The 22,673-nt window shown below is 45.0% G+C and overlaps 1 protein-coding gene across 16 annotated transcripts in view; it reads right to left on the bottom strand.

Annotated features, from left to right (window-relative positions):
* The window catches only part of LOC137353703 (regulating synaptic membrane exocytosis protein 3-like), a 1,492,914-nt gene extending 1,475,876 nt beyond the window's left edge, over nt 1-17,038 (bottom strand). For all 16 annotated transcript variants that reach the window (XM_068020069.1, XM_068020075.1, XM_068020096.1 and 13 more), the window contains exon 1: nt 16,598-17,038. In XM_068020069.1, the coding sequence (XP_067876170.1) occupies nt 16,598-16,746 (149 nt within the window). In that variant the 5' untranslated portion in view covers nt 16,747-17,038. The remainder of the gene's footprint in view (nt 1-16,597) is intronic.
* Between the last annotated feature and the right edge of the window lie 5,635 nt (nt 17,039-22,673).

Raw genomic sequence — 22,673 nt, 5'->3', positions numbered from 1 at the left:
GTAATCCCCAGGATGTTGATAGTGGGGGACTCAGCGACAACAATGCCACTGAATATCAATATCAAAGGGAGATGGTTAGATTCTCTCTTTTTGGAGATGGTCATTGCCTGGCACTCGTGTGGCACAAATGTTATTTGGCACTTATCAGCCCAAGCCCGAATATTGTCCAGGTCTTGCTGCATTTCTACACGGACTGCTTCAGTATCTGAGGAGACATGAATGATACTGAACACTGTGCAATCATCAGCGAACATCCTTACTTCTGACCTTATGATGGAGGGTAGCAGCTGAAGATGGTTGGGTCTGGAACACTGAGGAACTCCTGCAGGGGTGTCCTGGGTCTGAGATGTTTTGCCTCCAATAACCATCTTCCTTTTTACTTGGTCTGACTCCAACCAGCGGAGAGTTTTCCCCCTGATTCCCATGGACGTCAATTTTGCTAGGGCTCCTTGATACCACATTCAGTCAAATGTTGCTTTGATGTCAAGGGCAGTCACTCTCGCCTTACCTCTTGAATTCAGCTCTTTTATCCATGTTTGGACCAAGGCTGTAATGAGGTCAGAAGCCGAGTGAGAAATATAGAAAAGACTAATTATTTTGATTAATTCATAATGTATCAGTACTTATTGGAAATTCTTCTTGAGAAATAATAATTTACATCCCAAACAATTACAACATTTTTACTAAATCACTAGTCAAAACACTACTGCAATCAAGTTAACAAATCCAATGAGTTATTGATGCGTTTCTGAATTTACCACAAGTGTCATGATAGTAGCAGTTCGAAACATGTAGGTTCTATATCAAGGATGGTGGGTTTTTGCTTCCAAGACATGGGAAGTGAGAGACATTTTCCAACATTTCACCATGAATCTCAACTGAAGATGTTGCATTAAACTCAAAGTTGATCAGGCAGTGGTTCTCCCTTTGCTTCTCGATGGCGCTGAATCTTGGACAATTATAGATGCCACATCGGTGCCCTCAAACAACTTAATCAACATGGTCTTGGAAGAATCTTGCGAATCAAGTGGGAGGACAAAAGAACAAGCATGAGCGTCCTCCAAGACACAGACATGCCAAATATAGAGGCCATGACGATCTCACTTCAGCTGAGATGCACCAGACAGGTTGTCAAAATGCCCAAAAGGTTGCTCCACTCAGTGTTTTGCCAGGGGGCCAAAGGAAACATTTCAACGACAATCTCAAAGCCTCCATGAAGGTCTGCTCTGTTAACATCAATACATGGGAAGCAGTTTCCCAAACGCAACCAAAATGGCAATCCATCATTGAAAACGTTGTTAGGACCTTTCAACCAACAAGAGCAGCTACTGAGAGAGAAAGAGAGGGCAGCTGCGCAAGCCAACAATCTGCCGTAACCTCTACTGGCTGATAATCGATATCCTCACTGTGTGAGAGCCTGCAAGGCAAAGATAGGGCTCATCAACCATCTGTGAGCCTACAGCCAACACTGAGATCTCACTTCCACCCAGACATAGACCATAGAAAAATTACCGCACAGAATTCAGCCCATCATGTCTGCGCCGGCCAAAAAACTAGCCACCCAATCTAATGCCACCTTCCAGAACCTGGTCTGGAGCAAAGAATCATCCTCAACATGAGGGATTGTCGATGATGATGATGGGTTTTTGCATATAAATGCCCAGAATGTGGAATATTTCAGATATCAGCCTTTTCATCAGGACAACGATATTAAAGAGAAGCCCAAGCACTTCACCACAAGGCAGGAGGGGAGTCACCCTCAACAGATTTTATACACCCCCGTATTAATCAATGTATTATGAGTGGGTTATATACCAGCCTTTTTTGGTGCGGGGGAGGTGAAGCTTTCCCACTGCATATTGTTCAACCAACTGCAAAGGCTAGAGATCTGATCCCAGGCAAAGCCAAAACTGTAAGAGCAGCTCAGGATAACCAAACCTCTAATTTTGCCTCTTTCTTTGTACGGCTTCAGCTTTGGCTCTGTTGGCTCTTACCCACATTAGCACAGTTGAGTTTAATAACTCGTTGTGTGGGAAAAAGCGCTGAGGAGTCCTATTCTACTGGTACTAACTACACTAATCCTATTGGGGACTGTGTAATGCAGCCTATTATGACACTGTCCCTCTGCTTCATGTACTTTGCATTCAAATGCAATTGACATTGATAGGATGTTTTACAGCTGTTGAGAGTCTCACATGCTCAAGGTAAATTTGGTGACTTTCAATCCAAGTTCCAAAGTGCACGAATTCACAGCTCAGTTTGTCACAGAGAGCATGGATTCTCATGAAAACACATTAATTCATTCAGCAAGACAGCACGGAAGTTGCAAGAGACATCCTGGCTTATTTGATAAAATATATTTAAGGAAATCAAGCTTTGGCAGAAAAAATGAGGTGGGAGAGACAGTGGACAGGACTGACCAACCGCCATTCTTTGCAATGAACATCACTGGGTCTCCAAGTACCAGAGAAACAAATAGCATCTTGATTTCATATTCTGTAGTGGAGTGCGATCTACTGGAGTGCGTCATAAGAATCTTAATGAGTTCCACAAAAGCTTTCTCCCCGCCCACCAAGAAAACAGCGACAGTAAACTAACAGCCAAATACAAGTAAGTGTAGAAATAGGAGGATAATGCATACAAACATACGAATTAGGAGCAGGAGTAGGCCGCTCAGCCCCTCGAGCCTGTTCCGTCATTCAACAAAGATATGGCTGATCTGATTGTAACCTCAACTCCACATTCCCGCCTACCCGATAACCTTTCACCCCCTTGCTTATCAAAAATCTATCTACCTCGGCCTTAAAAATATTTAAAGACTCTGCTTCCACCGCCTTTTCAGGAAGAGTTCCAAAGACTCATGACCCTCAGAGAAAAAATTTCTCCTCATCTCTGTCTTAAATGGGCGACCCCTTATTTATAAACAGTGACCCCTAGTTCTAGATTCTCCCACAAGGGGAAACATCCTTTCCACATCCACCCTGTCAAGACCCCTCAGAATCCTATATGTTTCAATCAAGTCACCTCTTTGCTTAATTCCAGTGGATAGAAGCCTAGCCTGTCCAACTTTTCCTCATAAGACAGCCTGTCCATTCCAGGTGCAGATGAATGCATGACTGGAAAGATGGTGCAGGAGGGAGGGCTTTAGATTCCTGGGGCATTTGGACCAGTTCTGGAGAAGGTGGGACCTGTACAGGCTGACGGATTGCACCTGAACACAGCTGGGACAAACTTACTTGCAGAGCAGTTTGCTTGCGCTATTGGGGAGGGTTAAAAATAACTTAGAAGAGGTGTGTGAACCAAGAGGAAATATCTGAGAGGAATACCAAGGTGCACAGAACACTGGGAGAGATATAGCGCTAGAGTAGGGAACAGTTAGTCGTTAGGTGGGGTCAGAGTAAAGGAGAAAGTATTAAAGTCTGAATCAGGGTTAATGTGCATGTATGTTTCCAGTTCAAAGAGAGGGGAGGCTTACCTGGACCTGGTTCTTGGGAATGAGGTGGGCCATGTAAATCAAATATCAAGAGGAGAACATTTAGGGGACAGTGATCATTGTATCATAAGGTTTAGATTGGTTATGGAAAAGGACAAAGAACAATCTAGAGTAAGAATAATTAACTGGGGGAAAGCCAACTTCAATGGGCCTGGGGGCGAATAAATTGGAATCAAAGGTTGGCAGGAAAAACAGTAAGTGACCTACCCGATGTGGTATACTTAGATTTTCAGAAAGCTTTTGAAAGAGAGGCGAGTAAACAAAACTGGAGCATATGGGATTGGAGAGAATATACTGGCACGGATTCTTTTGGGCCTCCTTGTCTCGAGAGACAATGGATACGCGCCTGGAGGTGGTCAGTGGTTTGTGAAGCAGCGCCTGGAGTGGCTATAAAGGCCAATTCTGGAGTGACAGGCTCTTCCACAGGTGCTGCAGAGAAATTTGTTTGTTGGGGCTGTTGCACAGTTGGCTCTCCCCTTGCGCCTCTGTCTTTTTTCCTGCCAACTACTAAGTCTCTTCGACTCGCCACAATTTAGCCCTGTCTTTATGGCTGCCCGCCAGCTCTGGCGAATGCTGGCAACTGACTCCCACGACTTGTGATCAATGTCACACGATTTCATGTCGCGTTTGCAGACGTCTTTATAACGGAGACATGGACGGCCGGTGGGTCTGATACCAGTGGCGAGCTCGCTGTACAATGTGTCTTTGGGGATCCTGCCATCTTCCATGCGGCTCACATGGCCAAGCCATCTCAAGCGCCGCTGACTCAGTAGTGTGTATAAGCTGGGGATGTTGGCCGCTTCAAGGACTTCTGTGTTGGAGATATAGTCCTGCCACCTGATGCCACCAGCGGGCACGGATTAAGAACTGGTTAACGCACAGAAAACAAACAGCAGGAATAAATGGGTCATTTTCGGATTAGCAGGCTGTGACTAGTGGGGTCACCGCAAGGATCAGTGCTTGGGCCCCAGTTATTCACAATCTACATCAATGACTTGGATCTGGGGATTAAATGTAATATTTCCAAATTTGCAGACGACACAAAACTAGGTGGAAGTGTGAGTTGTGAGGAGGATGCAAAGACGCTTCAAGGGGCTTTGGAGAAGCTAAGCGAGTAATCAAATATTGGCAGTTAGAATACAATATGGAGAAATGTGAGGTTATCCACTTTGGTAGGAAATATAGAGAGCTGGGAAATGTTGAATCTCAAAGGGACTTGGACATTCCTGTTCATAAGTCACTGAAAGCTAACATGCAGGTACAGCGGGCAATTTTTACTCATTTGTGGGATGTGGGCATCACTGGCTAGGCCAGCATTTATTGCCCATCCCTAATTTCCTTTGAACAGAGTTGCTTGTCCGGCCATTTCAGATGGCATTTTAAGAGTCAACCACATTGCTGTGGGTCTGGAGTCACATGTAGGCCAGACCACGTAAGGGCAGCAAATTTCCTTCCCTAAAGGACATTAGTGAACCATTAAGGCGGCAAATGGTACGTTGGCCTTTATTACAAGGGTATTTGAGTATAGGAGTAAAGTTGCCATACCGCAGTTATACACAGCCTTGGTGAGACCACATCTGGTGTACTGTGTGTAGCTTTGCTCTCCATACCTAAAAGATATACTTGCCTTAGAGGGAATGCGTCGAAGGTTCACCAAACTAATTCCTGGGATGGAGGACTGTCCTATGAGGAAAGATTAAATAGACTGGGCCCTTATTCTCCAGAGTTTAGAAGAATGAGAGATGATCTCATTCAACCATACAAAATTCTTACAGGGCTCGACAGGGTAGATGCAGGAAGGATGGTTTCCCTGGCTGGGGAGTCCAGAACCGGGGGACAGAGTCTCAGAACAAAGAACAAAGAAAATTACAGCACAGGAAAAGGCCCTTCGGCCCTCCAAGCCTGCGCTGATCCAGATCCTCTATCTAAACATGTCGCCTATTTTCTAAGGGTCTGTATCTCTTTGCTTCCTGCCCATTCATGTATCTGTCTCGATACATCTTAAAAGACGCTATCGTGCCCACGTCTACCACCTCCGCTGGCAATGCGTTCCAGGCACCCACCACCCTCTGCGTAAAGAACTTTCCACGCATATCCCCCTAAACTTTTCCCCTCTCACTTTGAACTCGTGACCCCTCGTAATTGAATCCCCCACTCTGGGAAAAAGTTTCTTGCTATCCACCCTGTCTGTCCCTCTCATGATTTTGTACACCTCAATCAGGTCCCCCCTCAACCTCCGTCTTTCTAATGAAAATAATCCTAATCTACTCAACCTCTCTTCATAGCTAGCGCCCTCCATACCAGGCAACATCCTGGTGAACCTCCTCTGCACCCTCTCCAAAGCATCTACATCCTTTTGGTAATGTGGCGACCAGAACTGCACGCAGTATTCCAAATGTGGCCGAACCAAAGTCTTATACAACTGTAACATGACCTGCCAACTCTTGTACTCAATACCCCGTCTAATGAAGGAAAGCATGCCGTATGCCTTCTTGACCACTCTATTGCCCTGCGTTGCCACCTTCAGGGAACAATGGACCTGAACACCCAAATCTCTCTGTACATCAATTTTCCCCAGGACTTTTCCATTTACTGTATAGTTCACTCTTGAATTGGATCTTCCAAAATGCATCACCTCGCATTTGCCCTGATTGAACTCCATCTGCCATTTCTCTGCCCAACTCTCCAATCTATCTATATTCTGCTGTATTCTCTGACAGTCCCCTTCACTATCTGCTACTCCACCAATCTTAGTGTCGTCTGCAAACTTGCTAATCAGACCACCTATACTTTCCTCCAAATCATTTATGTATATCACAAACAACAGTTGTCCCAGCACGGATCCCTGTGGAACACCACTGGTCACACGTCTCCATTTTGAGAAACTCCCTTCCACTACTACTCTCTGTCTCCTGTTGCCCAGCCAGTTCTTTATCCATCTAGCTAGTACACCCTGGACCCCGTGCGACTTCACTTTCTCCATCAGCCTACCATGGGGAACCTTATCAAACGCCTTACTGAAGTCCATGTATATGACATCTACAGCCCTTCCCTCATCAATCAACTTTGTCACTTCCTCAAAGAATTCTATTAAGTTGGTAAGACATGACCTTCCCTGCACAAAACCATGTTGCCTATCACTGATAAGCCCATTTTCTTCCAAATGGGAATAGATCCTATCCCTCAGTATCTTCTCCAGCAGCTTCCCTACCACCGGCGTCAGGCTCACCGGTCTATAATTACCAGGATTTTCCCTGCTACCCTTCTTAAACAAGGGGACAACATTAGCAATTCTCCAGTCCTCCGGGACCTCACCCGTGTTTAAGGATGCTGCAAAGATATCTGTTAAGGCCCCAGCTATTTCTTCTCTCACTTCCTTCAGTAACCTGGGATAGATCACATCCGGACCTGGGGACTTGTCCACCTTAATGCCTTTTAGAATACCCAACACTTCCTCCCTCCTTATGCCGACTTGACCTAGAGTAATCAAACATCTGTCCCTAACCTCAACATCCGTCATGTCCCTCTCCTCAGTGAATACCGATGCAAAGTACTCATTTAAAATCTCACCCATTTTCTCTGACTCCACGCATAACTTTCCTCCTTTGTCCTTGAGTGGGCCAATCCTTTCTCTAGTTACCCTCTTGCTTCTTATATATGAATAAAAGGCTTTGGGATTTTCCTTAACCGTTTGCTAAAGATATTTCATGACCTCTTTTAGCCCTCTTAAGTCCTCGTTTCAGATTGGTCCTACATTCCCGAAATTCTTTCAAAGCTTCGTCTTTCTTCAGCCTCCTAGACCTTATGTATGCTTCCTTTTTCCTCTTTGCTAGTCTCACAATTTCACCTGTCATCCATGGTTCTCTAATCTTGCCATTTCTATCCCTCATTTTCACAGGAACATGTCTCTCCTGCACGCTAATCAACCTCTCTTTGAAAGCCTCCCACATATCAAATGTGGATTTATCTTCAAAGAGCTGCTCCCAATCTACATTCCCCAGCTCCTGCCGAATTTTGGTATAGTTAGCCTTCCCCCAATTTAGCACTCTTCCTTTAGGACCACTCTCGTCTTTGTCCATGAGTATTCTAAAACTTACGGAATTGTGATCACTATTCCCAAAGTAGTCCCCTACTGAAACTTCAACCACCTGGCCGGGCTCATTCCCCAATAAGGGGCAGGTCATTTCGGACTGAGATGAGGAGGAATTTCTTCACTCAGAGTGGGTGAATCTTTGGAATTCTCTGCCCCAGAGGGCTGTGGAGGCTCAGTCGTTGAGTATGTTCAAGATTGAGATCGATAAGAGTTTTACATATTAAAAACATCAAGGATTACAGGGATAGTGCAGGAAAATGGTGTTGAAATAGAAGATCAGCCATGATCTCATTGAATGGTGGAGCGAGCTCGAAGGGCTGAATGGCCTACTCCCGCTCCTATTTCTTATGTTATGTTCTTATGTATCTTCAAAGAGGAGATAGTTTGGACACAGTCAAGGCATATTCCCTCAAAGGGGAAAGGTAAGGTAAACAAATCCTGAGCTCCCATACAGATGAAGTGTAACAACCAAGGCGGGAAACATGCACTGTTAATTCAGTCCCACTACTCCACAGGTCACAGCATATCAATAAAGTTTCCCACCTACCAAAGAATAGCCAAATTAAACACTCAATTTGTCCCCCAGAATAAAGCACACCAAACCAGGTTTCTTTAAACAACAACATCATTAACTATTTATTAGAAAAGAAATAATAAGTCTTATCTATTATTAGATAAATCTATATACGAAAAGTTCTTTATTTCCCTAGCCCTCATGCACAAACACATACATACAAAAAAATCAGTTAACCAGGAAAAAGGATTTTGGTTTACAGCTGTTTCTTCGGACTAGAAGGAATAATAAAAATAAATCAATTTGTCACATTCTGGTAGGATGTTTTCGGTCCCAGAACAGTCAGATGCCAGTCCAGGCAAGCTTGATGAACACTCTTTGATGGGTAGGCGTTCAAGGCAATTCGACCACAGCAGCCATCATATAGGTCTTTCAGCAGGGTATAGCAATAGATCTGCTCAGGACTCGCAGCAGCAACATAGCAGCAGAAGCTTTGTTTAAGTTCCAGGATTTCCCAAAACACAGGAGACAACAGGAACCACCCTGGATGCAGTGACAAGAGGCAACAGGAATCTGCCACCTTTCAAATGCAGGATTTATTTTCAAGAGATGCAAGTCTTTTTTACAGAAAGGTCTTTTTCTCTAGTCTCCAGGCAGGTACCGTCTAAGTTTCAAATGCTTGCTCTTTGTCCAACTCACTGGTTGTTAAAAGTCCAAAGTGAAAGCAAAATGCCTTCCTGAGCTGATCATGTGACCAGAGTCCCCACTGTCTTTCAAAGTGTTGCTCTTCGGAGGTCAAAACCCCTTGCTGTTTCCTTGAAACTGCTTGCTTCTCCTATTCTTGCATATAAAGTCAACATCCAAAAATTTTGATGAAAGGTCACTGACCTAAAACGTTAACTCTGCTTCTCTCTCCACAGATGCTGCCTGACCTGCTGAGTATTTCCAGCACTTTTTATTTCTAATCCAAAAATTCCAGCTGTTTGCAGGTGTCCAAGTCTACTGAAAGTCCTTCCTTCAGTTTTTAAAACACACAAGAATTCTAAGATTTTAGTACAAAAAATAAAACTGCTTGTAACAGAAGATGAAAGATGCCAGATGGAAAATACTATTGAGAACCAGGCTGAATACAGAAGGAACAGAGGGGAAGTGAAATAGCAAATAAGAAAAGCAAAGAGAGAGCATGAAAAGAGACTGACAGCTAACATAAAGAGGAATCCCAAAGTCTTCCGTAGGCATATAAATAGTAAAAGGGTGGTAAAAGGTGGAGTAGGGCCAATTAGAGACCAAAATGGGGATTTACACATGGAGGCAGGGAAAATAGCTGAGTTATTAAATGAATACTTTGCATCTATCTTTACCAAGGAAGAAGATGTTACCGAGGCCACAGTGAAAGAGGAGGAGGAAGTAATTAAGACACTGAAAGCATTTAAAATTGATTAAACAGAGGTATTAGATAGGCTGTCTATACTTAAAGTTGATAAAGCACCAGAGCTGGATGAGATGCATCCAAGATACTGAGAGAAGTGAGGGTGGAAATTGCGGAGCCACTGGCCACAATTTTCTAGTCTTCCTTAGACTCAGGGTGGTGCCAAAGGACTAGAGAATTGCAAATGTTACACCCTTGTTCAAAACAAAGCATGTAAAGATGAGCCCAGCAACTCCAGGGCAGTCAGCTTAACTTCAGTAGTGGGGAAACTTCCAGAAACAATAATTCAGGACAAAATTAATAGTCACGTGGCCAAATGCAGGTTAATTAAGGAAAGCCAACATGGATTTCTTAAGGGAAAATTATGTTTAACTAACTTGCTGGGGTTTTTTGTAGAGGTAATAGAGAGGGTTGATGAGGGCAATGCTGTTGATGTAATGTAATTGTACTTCCAAAAGGCATTTGATACAGTGCCACACAACAGACTTGTGAGAAAAATGATAGTTCATGGAATAAAAGGGTCAATAGCAACATGGATATGAAATTGGCTGAGTGACAGGAAACAGAGAGTAGTGGTTAATGGATGTTTTTCAGGCTTTTCAGAGGAAGGTTTGTAGTGGAGTTCCCCAGGGTCAGTGCTGGGACCCTTGCTCTTCCTGATATACATTAATGACCTAAACCTTGGTGTACAGAACACAATTTCAAAATTTACAGATGATACGAATCTTGGAAGCATTGTGAACTGTGAGGAGGATAGTGTAGAACTTCAAAAGACCATAGGTTGGTGCTATGGGCAGATTAATGGCAGATGAAGTTCAATGCAGAGAAATGTGAAGTGATTAATTTTGGTAGGAAGATGATGGAGAGACAATATAGAATAAAGGGTACAATTCTAAAGGGGGTGCAGGAGCAGAGGGACCTAGGTGTACATGTGCATAAGTCATTGAAGGTGGCAGGACAGGTTGAGAGAGCGGTTAATAAAGAATACAGTACCCTGGGCTTTATTAATAGGGGCATAGAGTACAAGAGCAAGGACGTTATGTTGAACTTGTATAAGACATTCACTCAGCCTCAGTTGGAGTATTGGGTCCAGTTCTGGGAGCTGCACTTTAGGAAAGATGTGAAAGCATTAGAGAGAGTACAGAAAAGATTCACATGAATGGCTCCAGGGATGAGAAACGTCAGCGATGAAGACAAAGTGGAGAAGTTGGGACTGTATTCCTTGGAGAAAAGAAAGCTGAGAGGAGATTTGATAGAGGCATTCAAAATCATAAGGGGTCTGGATAGAATAGATCGGGAAAGACTGTTCCCATTCATGAAAGGATCAAGAACGAGAGGGCACAGATCTGAAGTGATTAGCAAAAAAAGCAAAAGCGACATGAGGAAAAACTTCTTCATGCAGCGAATGGTTAGAATCTGGAATGCACTGCCTGAGAACGTGGAGGAGACGGGTTCAATTGAGGTCTTCAAAAGGGAGTTAGACTATTATCTGAAAAGGAAGAATGTGCAGAGCTCCAGGGAGAAGGCAGAGGAACGGTATTAAGTGAATTGCTCATTTGGAGAGCTAGTGCAGACATGATGGGCTGAATGGCCTCTTCTGCACTGTAACAATTCTGTGAAATACCCTTGTGAGTCACCAGCAACCAGTATCCAATGTTACAATAAATGAAAATATTTTAAGTTTGTTAAAATCAATTTAACATTTTGCAAGCATTTAAATTAAGCTTTGGGTCTGCTAAACCGCTTTGGGATCTCGATGTCATTTGCAGCACAACTGAATATAATGCGCCAAACCCAAGCACACAACAAACACATATTTGGGGAATCTCAGAAATTTCTGACCTTCTACAAACCTTGTTGCTCACCTGGAGAGGTAATTAATGCAAGGGTTGAAGCTTTCAGAAAATGCTTCATCCTTTGTAGTCTGGTTCATTGGACTTGTTTTGCACAATACTACACTGCTGCTTCTTGTATTTGGTACCATAATGAAAATCAACAACAGTCAACTATACTGAATGACTTTAAGCAATGGAAGGTGCAGAAAGGAATGCTCTATATGCAGATCTAACATTTTGTTTGAGGTTTTTATATGTCGAGTGAGATACATTCCTGACCCAGAGTGTCTGACCTCAGGTGGAATAACATCTGATCACTTATCAGACTCCTTCAGTTCGTTAAGCTTGGATAACATTGCTGCCACAAACAGGAGAGTGAACAACAAGCAAACTTCAACTCAAGTCAACAAAAGATCATGTCTGCCTCCAAGGGCTTCATACTTGCATTTTACTAGAATGTAGCAAATATAAATATGAAGCTCATCCACAATGACCTCATATAATGTAAACAAATATTAATGCCATTGGGGACAGATAGATTGCAGTTTCGCATAAAGGGCCCTTATAGATACCCATGGACTGCAGTGGTACTGGTTTAGTACATTACCACATGGTTCTCATCTCCTACCAAAAACATCTGAAACTAGCAGCTTCAGCCTCTGAGACATTCATCTCCAATATTAATGTTTTGGATTCAAATTCACTTTCCATAGCAGAGACTCTCAATTTGGTTGTCCACTTAAAGTATGCAACATAGAGATGCACATCTGCAAGAAGAATAGAAAAATAAGCATGTGCCGTATGTATGTAGTAAGAAAGTTAACTGACACCCCATGAGACAAGTGACCTGTCTCAGTTGATTCAAATGATCAGAGAAAAGAGCGTCCAATCAGGAAGGAAATGTTACATTTAGATCCCCACCACCGCCCCTCAAAACCCCTCTCCTGAAGGCAGTGGCTCTTGCTGGGATATGATTCCATGGTTACAAGCTGCTCACTTCTAGATGAGGGCAAAATCTGCATATGAAGTTCAGACACGTACAATTTCCTGCAGGGTCATTGGGCAGTAATCAGAAGCAAGAACCCTGACTGGTTTATTTCCTCACCACTGGGTCAAGTTCACAAAGGCTAAGGCCATGCCCCTTCTGACATCCTGACAGAGCCACGCCAACCTCGCACATGGTGACAATTGAATTGACAGGAGTTGAAAATTTTTAAAATTAGACTGATAGATTTTTGGTGGCAAGACTATTAAAGGATATGCAAATGCAATCAAGGTAGCTAGAGCTATGGTACATTTTTTTTATTCTTTCATGGGATGTGGACATCACTGGCAAGGCCAGCATTTGTTGCCCATCCCTAACTGCCCTTGACAACTGAATAGCTGCTAGACCATTTCAGAGGGCATTTTAAGAGTCAACCATATTGCTGTGTGTCTGAAGTCACATGTAGGCCAAACCAGGCGAGGACGGCAGATTTCCTTCCCTAAAGGACATTAGTGAACCAGATGGCTTTTTATGACAATTGATGATAATTCATGGCACCTGTACTGGAATTTCTCAATTCCAGATTTATATTAATTACTTGAATTTAAATTCCACCAGCTGCCATGGTGGAATTTGTACCCATGACCCCAGGGCTGGGCCTCAGGGTTACTAGTTCAGTGACTTTACCACTACACAACCATCTCAAATCAGTTATGATCTAACTGAATGTTGGAACAGGTCCAGAGGCTCTATGGCCTCCTCCTGCTCCAACTTTCCTCTGATTTTCCTGGCTAGATGACAAAGTTCCATGTGGGCAGTGCATTATATAAACATACGAATTAGGAAAGGAGGCCATTCGGCCCCTCGAGCCTGCTCCGCCATTCAATAAGATCATGGCTGATCTGTTTGTGTTTTGAATTCCACACTCCCATCTACCCCCAATAACCTTTGATTCCCTTGCCTAACAAAAATCTATCTACCTCCGCCTTAAAAATATTCAATGACCCTGCCTCCACCACCTTCTGAGGCAGAGAGTTCCAAAGTTGCACAACCCTCTGAGAGAAAAAATGTATCCTCATCTCTGTCCTTAAAGGGTGATCTCTAATTTTAAAACAGCCCCCTAGTTCTGCAATCACCCACAAGAGGAAACATCCTTTCCACATTCATCTTGCCAAAACTGTTCAAGATCTTATAAACTTCAATCAAGTCTCCCCTCATTCTTCTGATCTCCAGTGAAAACAAGCCCAGTCTGTCCAACCTTTCCTCATAAGACAACCCATTCATTCCAGGTATCAATCCAGTAAACCTCCTCTAAACCACCTCCAACGCTCCCGCTGCCTGGACTGTTCTGGAGGAGCTCCACAGTACTTTCCAGAGCGCTTGACACAATTCGTTGTCGGCTTCCGCTTCCCATACAACTTCGCCATCATGAGGGCATAGCTCTTGCCACCAAGTATACAGTGAGCAGCTGAGGAGGAGAATGAAGGAAGCAGCACAGCACCTTTCTGGCTGGGTTGTCCATGATTGGTTCATCTGACTGTGATACCAGTGAACATAACTCATTCACCAATAGTCCCACATCTGCCTTCCCTTTGTTACTGACCATCACAGCGCTTTTTTGTCTACAATACTGAAATAAAAGCCACCACAACACAAATGTTCCAAACCAGATTTATCAAACAAACCATCTAAGATTCCATGCAAAACTCAACTAATCACCCTTGTGCCTTCCCTTAATGTCTGTCTTTGTGTGCCTTGCCAGTCCTAGTGCTCCTATGCAGTAATATAGCAATGGCTGCAGCATGGCTGCTGGAAGTTGCTACAGAAAATTAAAATAAAATCATAGCATTTGTCATCCCACAACATTCTCATACCATACAATTACAGATCAATATTGTCAGTACTCTGACAGAAAGTCACCAGCCCAGCCTGTCAGAGCATAGTGTCCGAAAAAGAATGCTAAAGGAGAAGGATATAAATAATATAAATTATTGATGATCATAAGCTGAGTATATCAAGCACCTCCTGCACCATAATCATTTTTTTAGTTTCACTTACAACAACCGACTTGTTGTGTTTCACCTGTACCAAGCTCATTAAAGTGCACCCAGTTTACAATCCTCTGATTGCAAATTCAAACTAGCTGGTTGATGTTTTCATTTGTCTGTTGCTGCAGTCAGGCTCTGGTAACAAGACTTTCAAAAAACAAACAGCAGTACTGTATACATTTTTGGCACAGTTATTTTAACCAGTGCACACCAGACACAAACACACCTTGATATAAGTGATAAGATTAGCCAATGAACTGAGCTGGAGAGGGAAGGGAAGTCAAGTCACCAACTCGATTCCACATATGGAGCATGTTATGTGACTGAAATATATGATTCTACAGAACAGACACTGTGCAATGATACTTTCTGGTCTACGTTCTTGCAAACTAAATTAAGACCATAAATCCCAAACTTAAATTTCACAATCAAATCTAGGCACAAGTTTCAAAACTGCATCTCCTGAATACCTAGACTGTCTTATTTCAAAATATCCACATGTTGCACTCTTGCTTCTCATTTCTGCAAATACCTTATCGATACCTCAACAAAACCAACCTCAAACCTGTTTGGACTGGATGTTATTAGCTCACTGTTCTCCATACAGGCAATAGCTAAAACCACTGGAGCTCAGCATGAGAAAATGTTTAAATGTGAAAGGCAATCATGACAGTCAAAAGATCCTGAACTAAGGAGAAGTAATGAGTTCCCTCAGCTCACAGCATCATATGTAACAGTGTCACAGAAGTTAATGAATTAAAGAGAGCAATAAAGACATCATTCCATTGAAACTGGCAGTAAATGTAGTTTCCTGCTAAAATTAGCAACCCTCCCAAATCTGTACATATAATATATTTTTTAAATTTATAATGACATGCTGAGTTGTACTTGAATTAAATGCACAAACTGAAAATATAATTTGCTGTTCAGATAACAACTAACATTTAGAAAGTACAGATTAAATCAGAGCATAAGGATAAGTGATGAAAATCATTCTTATTTTTGCTTTCCAATTTTTGTTTGTTTGTTTTGCTGGATTTTATCAAATGGACATCCAACAAGTGTCCACTGGTTCTGAATATCTGTATAATTCACCATATTTTACCACACTATTCGAGCAAACTGAATGCACATTTCTGTACTTCCAGAATATTAGCATAACACACTATCAGTATTTAAATATCATTATCCTGAAATCACTAGCAGCACAGAATTTGTGCACATAGACAAAACACAGCAAACATTATTGCACATCACCAGATACTAAGATGTTAGCCACACCCACATACAGTCATGAAGAACATTACACCTGTGACAGTCTTTGGTTTGGGCCCTCAATACTTAATGCTGAACATACCCAAGTGCCTCTTACTTTGACAGGTACATTTCAATCACAACACAGCAGCCGATTATGGGTCAGCCTTTACAAAAATTATTCAGAAAACTGAATTCACATTTCTGCTCATGATGTTTTGCAGATGGCCAAAGCCGGTGATGCAGCATCACTTTGTTGGTCTATGAACAGATTATGTAAGTCACTGATGGAAAAAAATGGTTATACAAAAAACTGAAGAGCAAAATTAGCCCGTTTTACAAAGGGTAAATAATTGAACTGTGTGTTCAGTTTAATTGTGCCTTTTAACACATCCATCCTGAAGCTGAGCCCACCCCCACCCAACAGGCTGTGCAAGGGGATGAGATAGCCTGTCTGCCGGTACAATGTGAGAGAGAGGAAGCTGTGTGTGGGGGAATAGTGGAACAGTAAAGAGAGATGTGAGCTGGGGAAGAAGCTTCGATTGTCGCGATGGGTATGTGGAAGATTTACATGAGCATCAGGCCTGGAGCTCTTGCTTTATAAGGACATTAATGAGCTGGTAGAGGCGGGTTGCTGTCACACAGGGCCTGAGTTACATCACTGGAATTGAAATGTGTTGCTGTCATCGCTCTTCATTGTCCCTTTAGCTTTTGCTAACTAAAACTGGGAGAAGATTTTAAGAGCAATGCACACACACACACAAGAAAGGAGCTGATTGACAAGTAATCACAACAGAACAGGAAAAACATTACAGGCTTTTCCTTTCATCAAAATTCATTTCAAATAAGCAATAAAGTGTCAATGTGAATGAGTGAGTATTTGTGTGTGAGGCTGTGTCAGTCTGCAGTTCAAGATGAGGAGGGAGAGTGTAAACATTCTCCTTACTTTAACATCGCCTCTTCTTTCTGCTCCTCCTCCCGCTGCCTCTCCAGTACGGCCATGATGATGCTCCTCTCCTCCTCTGTCAGGTGGCTCAGGTCCGGCAGCTCGGGGGCGGCAGCCCGGGGGCCGCGGGGGCCCAGCGGAGCCGACATCTTCCTCGTCCCCGGTCCCGGTCAGAGGGGATCGCCCGCTCCTCCCTGTCAGCAGGAGACTCAGACTAGAGAGCGCGGCAGCTCATCTCCCCGTGCCCGGGCTCTCAGCATCAGCATCAGCCCCACTCCCTCAGACCCAGACTAGTCCGCTCCCGCTCCCTGGCCGCACCGCCATCCACCTCAGCCCGCAGGAAGAGCCGCTGCCGCGACCGCTCAGCCTGGCCCTGGGCTGGGTTCAGCTACTCCGCCCCGCCGCTGCCAATGCAAAAGGTGCTGGATGGAGGACCGGGAGGAGAGGGTTGGGAGGGGCGGGGGATGGAGGTGGAGTCTCCTGCTCTCTCTCTTTCTTTCTCTCTCTGCTGCTGCTGCTGCTTCCCTGGATCAGACTGGCTCTGGGAATGAGGGAAGAGGAGAAGGAGGAATGGGTGGATCCAGCTGCAAAAGAGGAGGAATGGCTGGATCCGGCTTCACAAGGAAAGGAGGGGTGGGTGGATCCAGCAGCACAAGGAGAGGAGGAATGGGTGGATCCAGCTGCAAAAGAGGAGGAATGGCTGGATCCGGCTTCACAAGGAAAGGAGGGGTGGGTGGATCCAGCAGCACAAGGAGAGGAGGAATGGGTGGATCCAGCAGCACAAGGAGAGGAGGAATGGGTGGATCCAGCAGCACAAGGAGAGGAGGAATGGGTGGATCCAGATCCACAAGGAGAGGAGGAATGGGTGGATCCAGCAGCACAAGGAGAGGAGGAATGGGTGGATCCAGCTCCACAAGGAGAGGAGGAATGGGTGGATCCAGCAGCACAAGGAGAGGAGGAATGGGTGGATCCAGCAGCACAAGGAGAGGAGGAATGGCTGGATCCAGCAGCACAAGGAGAGGAGGAATGGCTGGATCCGGCTTCACAAGGAAAGGAGGGGTGGGTGGATCCAGCAGCACAAGGAGAGGAGGAATGGGTGGATTCAGCTCCACAAGGAGAGGAGGAATGGGTGGATCCAGCTCCACAAGGAGAGGAGGAATGGGTGGATTCAGCTCCACAAGGAGAGGAGGAATGGGTGGATCCAGCTCCAAAAGGAGAGGAGGAATGGCTGGATCCAGCTGCACAAGGAGAGGAGGAATGGGTGGATCCAGCAGCACAAGGAGAGGAGGAATGGGTGGATCCAGCAGCACAAGGAGAGGAGGAATGGGTGGATCCAGCTCCAAAAGGAGAGGAGGAATGGGTGGATCTAGCTCCACAAGGAGAGGAGGGATGGGTGGATCCAGCTCCACAAGGAGAGGAGGAATGGCTGGATCCAGCTGCACAAGGAGAGGAGGGATGGGTGGATCCAGCTCCACAAGGAGAGGAGGAATGGCTGGATCCAGCTCCACAAGGAGAGGAGGAATGGCTGGATCCGGCTGCATAAGGAGAGGAGGAATGGGTGGATCCAGCTCCACAAGGAGGGGAGGAATGGCTGGATCCAGCAGCACAAGGAGAGGAGGAATGGGTGGATCCAGCAGCACAAGGAGAGGAGGAATGGGTGGATCCAGCTCCAAAAGGAGAGGAGGAATGGGTGGATCTAGCTCCACAAGGAGAGGAGGGATGGGTGGATCCAGCTGCACAAGGAGAGGAGGGATGGGTGGATCCAGCTCCACAAGGAGAGGAGGAATGGGTGGATCCAGCTCCACAAGGAGGGGAGGAATGGCTGGATCCAGCTCCACAAGGAGAGGAGGAATGGCTGGATCCGGCTGCATAAGGAGAGGAGGAATGGGTGGATCCAGCTCCACAAGGAGGGGAGGGGTGGGTGGATCTGGCTGCATAAGGAGGGGAGGGATGGGTGGATCCGGCTCCACAAGAAGAGGAGGGATGGGTGGATCCGGCTGCACAAGGAGAGGAGGGATGGGTGGATCCAGCTGCACAAGGAGAGGAGGGATGGGTGGATCTAGCTCCACAAGGACAGGAGGGATGGGTGGATCCAGCTCCACAAGGAGAGGAGGGATGGGTGGATCCAGCTCCACAAGGAGAGGAGGGATGGGTGGATCCAGCTGCACAAGGAGAGGAGGAATGGGTGGATCCAGCTCCACAAGGAGAGGAGGAATGGCTGGATCCAGCTCCACAAGGAGAGGAGGAATGGCTGGAACCGGCTGCACAAGGAGAGGAGGAATGGGTGGATCCAGCTCCACAAGGAGGGGAGGGATGGGTGGATCCGGCTCCACAAGGAGAGGAGGGATGGGTGGATCCGGCTGCACAAGGAGAGGAGGAATGGGTGGATCCAGCTGCACAAGGAGAGGAGGAATGGGTGGATCCAGCTCCACAAGGAGAGGAGGAATGGCTGGATCCAGCTCCACAAGGAGAGGAGGAATGGCTGGAACCGGCTGCACAAGGAGAGGAGGGGTGGGTGGATCCGGCTGCATAAGGAGAGGAGGAATGGGTGGATCCAGCTCCACAAGGAGGGGAGGGATGGGTGGATCCAGCTCCACAAGGAGAGGAGGGGTGGGTGGATCCGGCTGCATAAGGAGAGGAGGGATGGGTGGATCCAGCTCCACAAGGAGAGGAGGGATGGGTGGATCCGGCTGCACAAGGAGAGGAGGGATGGGTGGATCCGGCTGCACAAGAAGAGGAGGAATGGCTGGATCCGGCTGCACGAGGAGAGGAGGGGTGGGTGGATCCAGCTCCACAAGGAGAGGATGAATGGCTGGATCCGGCTGCACAAGGTGAGGAGGAATGGCTGGATCCAGCTACACAAGGAGAGGAGGAATAGCTGGATCCAGCTGCACAAGGAGAGGAGGAATGGCTGGATCCAGCTGCACAAGGAGAGGAGGAATGGCTGGATCCGGCTACACAAGGAGAGGAGGAATAGCTGGATCCGGCTGCACAAGGAGAGGAGGAATGTCTGGATCCGGCTGCACAAGGAGAGGAGCAATGGCTGGATCCGGCTGCACAAGGAGAGGAGGAATGGGTGGATCCGGCTGCACAAGGAGTGGAGGAATGACTGGATCCGGCTGCACAAGGAGAGGAGGAATGGGTGGATCCAGCTCCACAAGCAGAGGAGGAATAGGTGGATCCGGCTGCAGAAGGAGAGGAGGGATGGGTGGATCCGGCTGCATAAGGAGAGGAGGGATGGGTGGATCCAGCTCCACAAGGAGAGGAGGGATGGGTGGATCCGGCTCCACAAGGAGAGGAGGAATGGGTGGATCCAGCTCTACAAGGAGAGGAGGGATGGGTGGATCCGGCTGCACAAGGAGAGGAGGAATGGGTGGATCCAGCTCCACAAGGAGAGGAGGGATGGGTGGATCCGGCTCCACAAGGAGAGGAGGGATGGGTGGATCCGGCTGCACAAGGAGAGGAGGAATGGGTGGATCCGGCTGCACAAGGAGAGGAGGGATGGGTGGATCCAGCTCCAAATCACCCCTGGCTCATCCACAATGCCTGCAGCACGTCAGCTCACTCTTCATTTCCCTCTTCCATTGGGAAATTTGCAGACATTACAGCAGGACAACCGGAAACTGTCTTGAGGTGTTTTAAATTGAATATTATTGAAAAAGTACTAGTGGTGATCCACCCATGGGCAGGACCTCTGCTTATTTCTCCATGCCTCATGGTCTTGTGCTTTCCTCTTTGGTTGCTTGTCAGAGCCTCCCATATTTTAACTTGCACCAGAAATGAGCAAAATGACTTGGGGAAAAGTACATCAGATGCTTTTTGTTGCATCTCTCATGTGTGCTTTAGAGGAAGCACAAGTCCTCTTCCCGAAGGATCCTCTGCCTGTATGTGGCCTTTGTCTCTCGAGGCTCTTCCTCCATACCACCAAAAATGTGTTGGTTCTGCTGCTGGCCATGTCTTGTAACCGTGAGCATGGGGCCTGGGCCTGGGATGACTTGCAGAAGGGCAAGGACGAAGGTTCCGATGAAGAGTCACTGACTGAAATGTTAACTCTGCTTCTCTCTCCACAGATGCTGCCAGACCTGCGGAGTATCTCCAGCATTTCTTGTTTTTATTCCAGGCTCTTGAGATCCTTTAATTGTTCCTCATTTATTCTTGTTCTTTTTTGTGTTGTTTTCTGCACTCCTTTCAATGCCTGTAAGTTCTTTTTGAACTCTGGTAACCAGAGCTGCACATTGTATACCAATTGAGATTTATCTAATATATTATAGCCCCTCAGTATAACCATTGTATACTTATACTCCATTATTCTATGTATGCAATTTCTATTTGCTCTCTAATTGCTCCCTGAGAAGTTGACACATCACCATCAAAGTTTTTGTATGCTAATTCTATAATCAACAGTTTCCTTTAATATTTCCACCAATGTAAATAGTGCTTGGCATAGGTATGAAAAGAAAATGTCAAACATAAATAAAGCTTAATTCCAATGCTATTAAAAATTCAAAGGCAATTTGAAAATTCAGCACAGCCTTGATGACCTAAATACATATATTAAGCACTGGAACAAAAGTTGGCATCTGAAGAGTCCTTATATAATGCAAATAGGATATAATTGTTTTAAGGGGATTATGTACAAACAGGATATGGATTTGATGGCTTGAGTCTCATTAAGGACAGTTAACCAGTTCCTTAATGAAGTTTCATGAATTTCCAACACTTTTCATTCAGTATTGCTGAAAATAGAGACGTGTTGTCGAACCTTTTTGTCTTGCACTCATCAGGACAAATTCACTTGCCAACCAATCAGCATTCTCTTCTCCTACAGAATAAAGTTGTTGCTTTCCCTTACATTAGTATTCTTGCAGATTGTCCTGATGAGTACAAGATGAAAAGTTTTGACAACATGTCTCTATTTTCAGCAATGCTCAAGTTCTGTACTAACCAAACGACTACTTTTCATTCAGTGACATTGCATGGTGATTTCAGCTGACTTTCTTGCGTTATATAAAACAGTACCAAAATACTAATAGTAATGTTTTTTAACTAACTAAAACTTGGAAATCATATAAATTTAATATATCCTGGCCTTTCATATAATTCCACTTGTGAGATGATTATGACTTCCTTACTCATGAGTTATGACAATTGTTGATTCCAATCATGTTCCTGTTAGTTCTCATCTCTTAGGTTTGCTCTTTTACTGAAAATGTAAAAGATGATCAGCCACAAGATGATTAATCCCAGAAACACTTTAAAATAAATGTAATGGAATCCAGAACGGCCACTTCAATACTGATATTTTAGGCATGAAACATCCTAGATGGTTAGGTTTTCTCAATAGAACTCCTGGAGAAAATAGTGCCTTGTTACCCTACCCTCTGCAGTAGAATGTACATAACAAGGAAAATTGTGTTTTAACCAATCACTGCATTAAGAACGCAAGAAATAGGAGCTGGAGTAGACCATTCAGGCCCTCGAGCCTTTCTGCCATTTAATAAAATCGTGGCTGATCTGATCGTGGCCTTAGCTTCACTTTCCTGCCTTTCCCCCATAACGCTTGACTCCCTTGTAGATCAAACTTCTGTCTAACTCAGCCTTGAATATATTCAATGACCCAGCCTCCACTGCTGTCTGGGTTCGAGAATTCCACAGATTAACGACCCTCTGAGAGAAGACATTCCTCCTCATCTCCATCTTCAATGGGAGACCCCTTATTTTGAAATTGTTCTTGATTCTAATTCTTGATATCTCCTTGAGGGGAAACATCCTCTCCATATCTACCCTGTCAAGCCCCCTTATATGTTTTGATGGGATCACCTCTCATTTTTCCACACCCCAATGAGTATAGGCCCAACATGCTCAGCCTTTCCACATAAGACAAACCCCTCATCCCAGGAATCAGCCTAGTGAACCTTCTCTGAACTGCTTCCAATGCAAGTATGTCCCTCTTTAAATAAGGAGACCAAAACTGTACACAGTAATCTAGGTGTAGTCTCACTAATGCCCCATACATTTGTAACAAGAATTCTCTACTTTTATACTCCATCCCCTTTGTAATAAAGTGCAATATTCT

Source organism: Heterodontus francisci, chromosome 3, assembly GCF_036365525.1.
Source record: "Heterodontus francisci isolate sHetFra1 chromosome 3, sHetFra1.hap1, whole genome shotgun sequence".
NCBI classification, from domain to species: Eukaryota; Metazoa; Chordata; class Chondrichthyes; order Heterodontiformes; family Heterodontidae; genus Heterodontus; species Heterodontus francisci.
The sequence above is the reverse complement of the archived record's forward strand: the minus strand, read 5'-3'. Positions and strand labels throughout refer to the sequence as shown.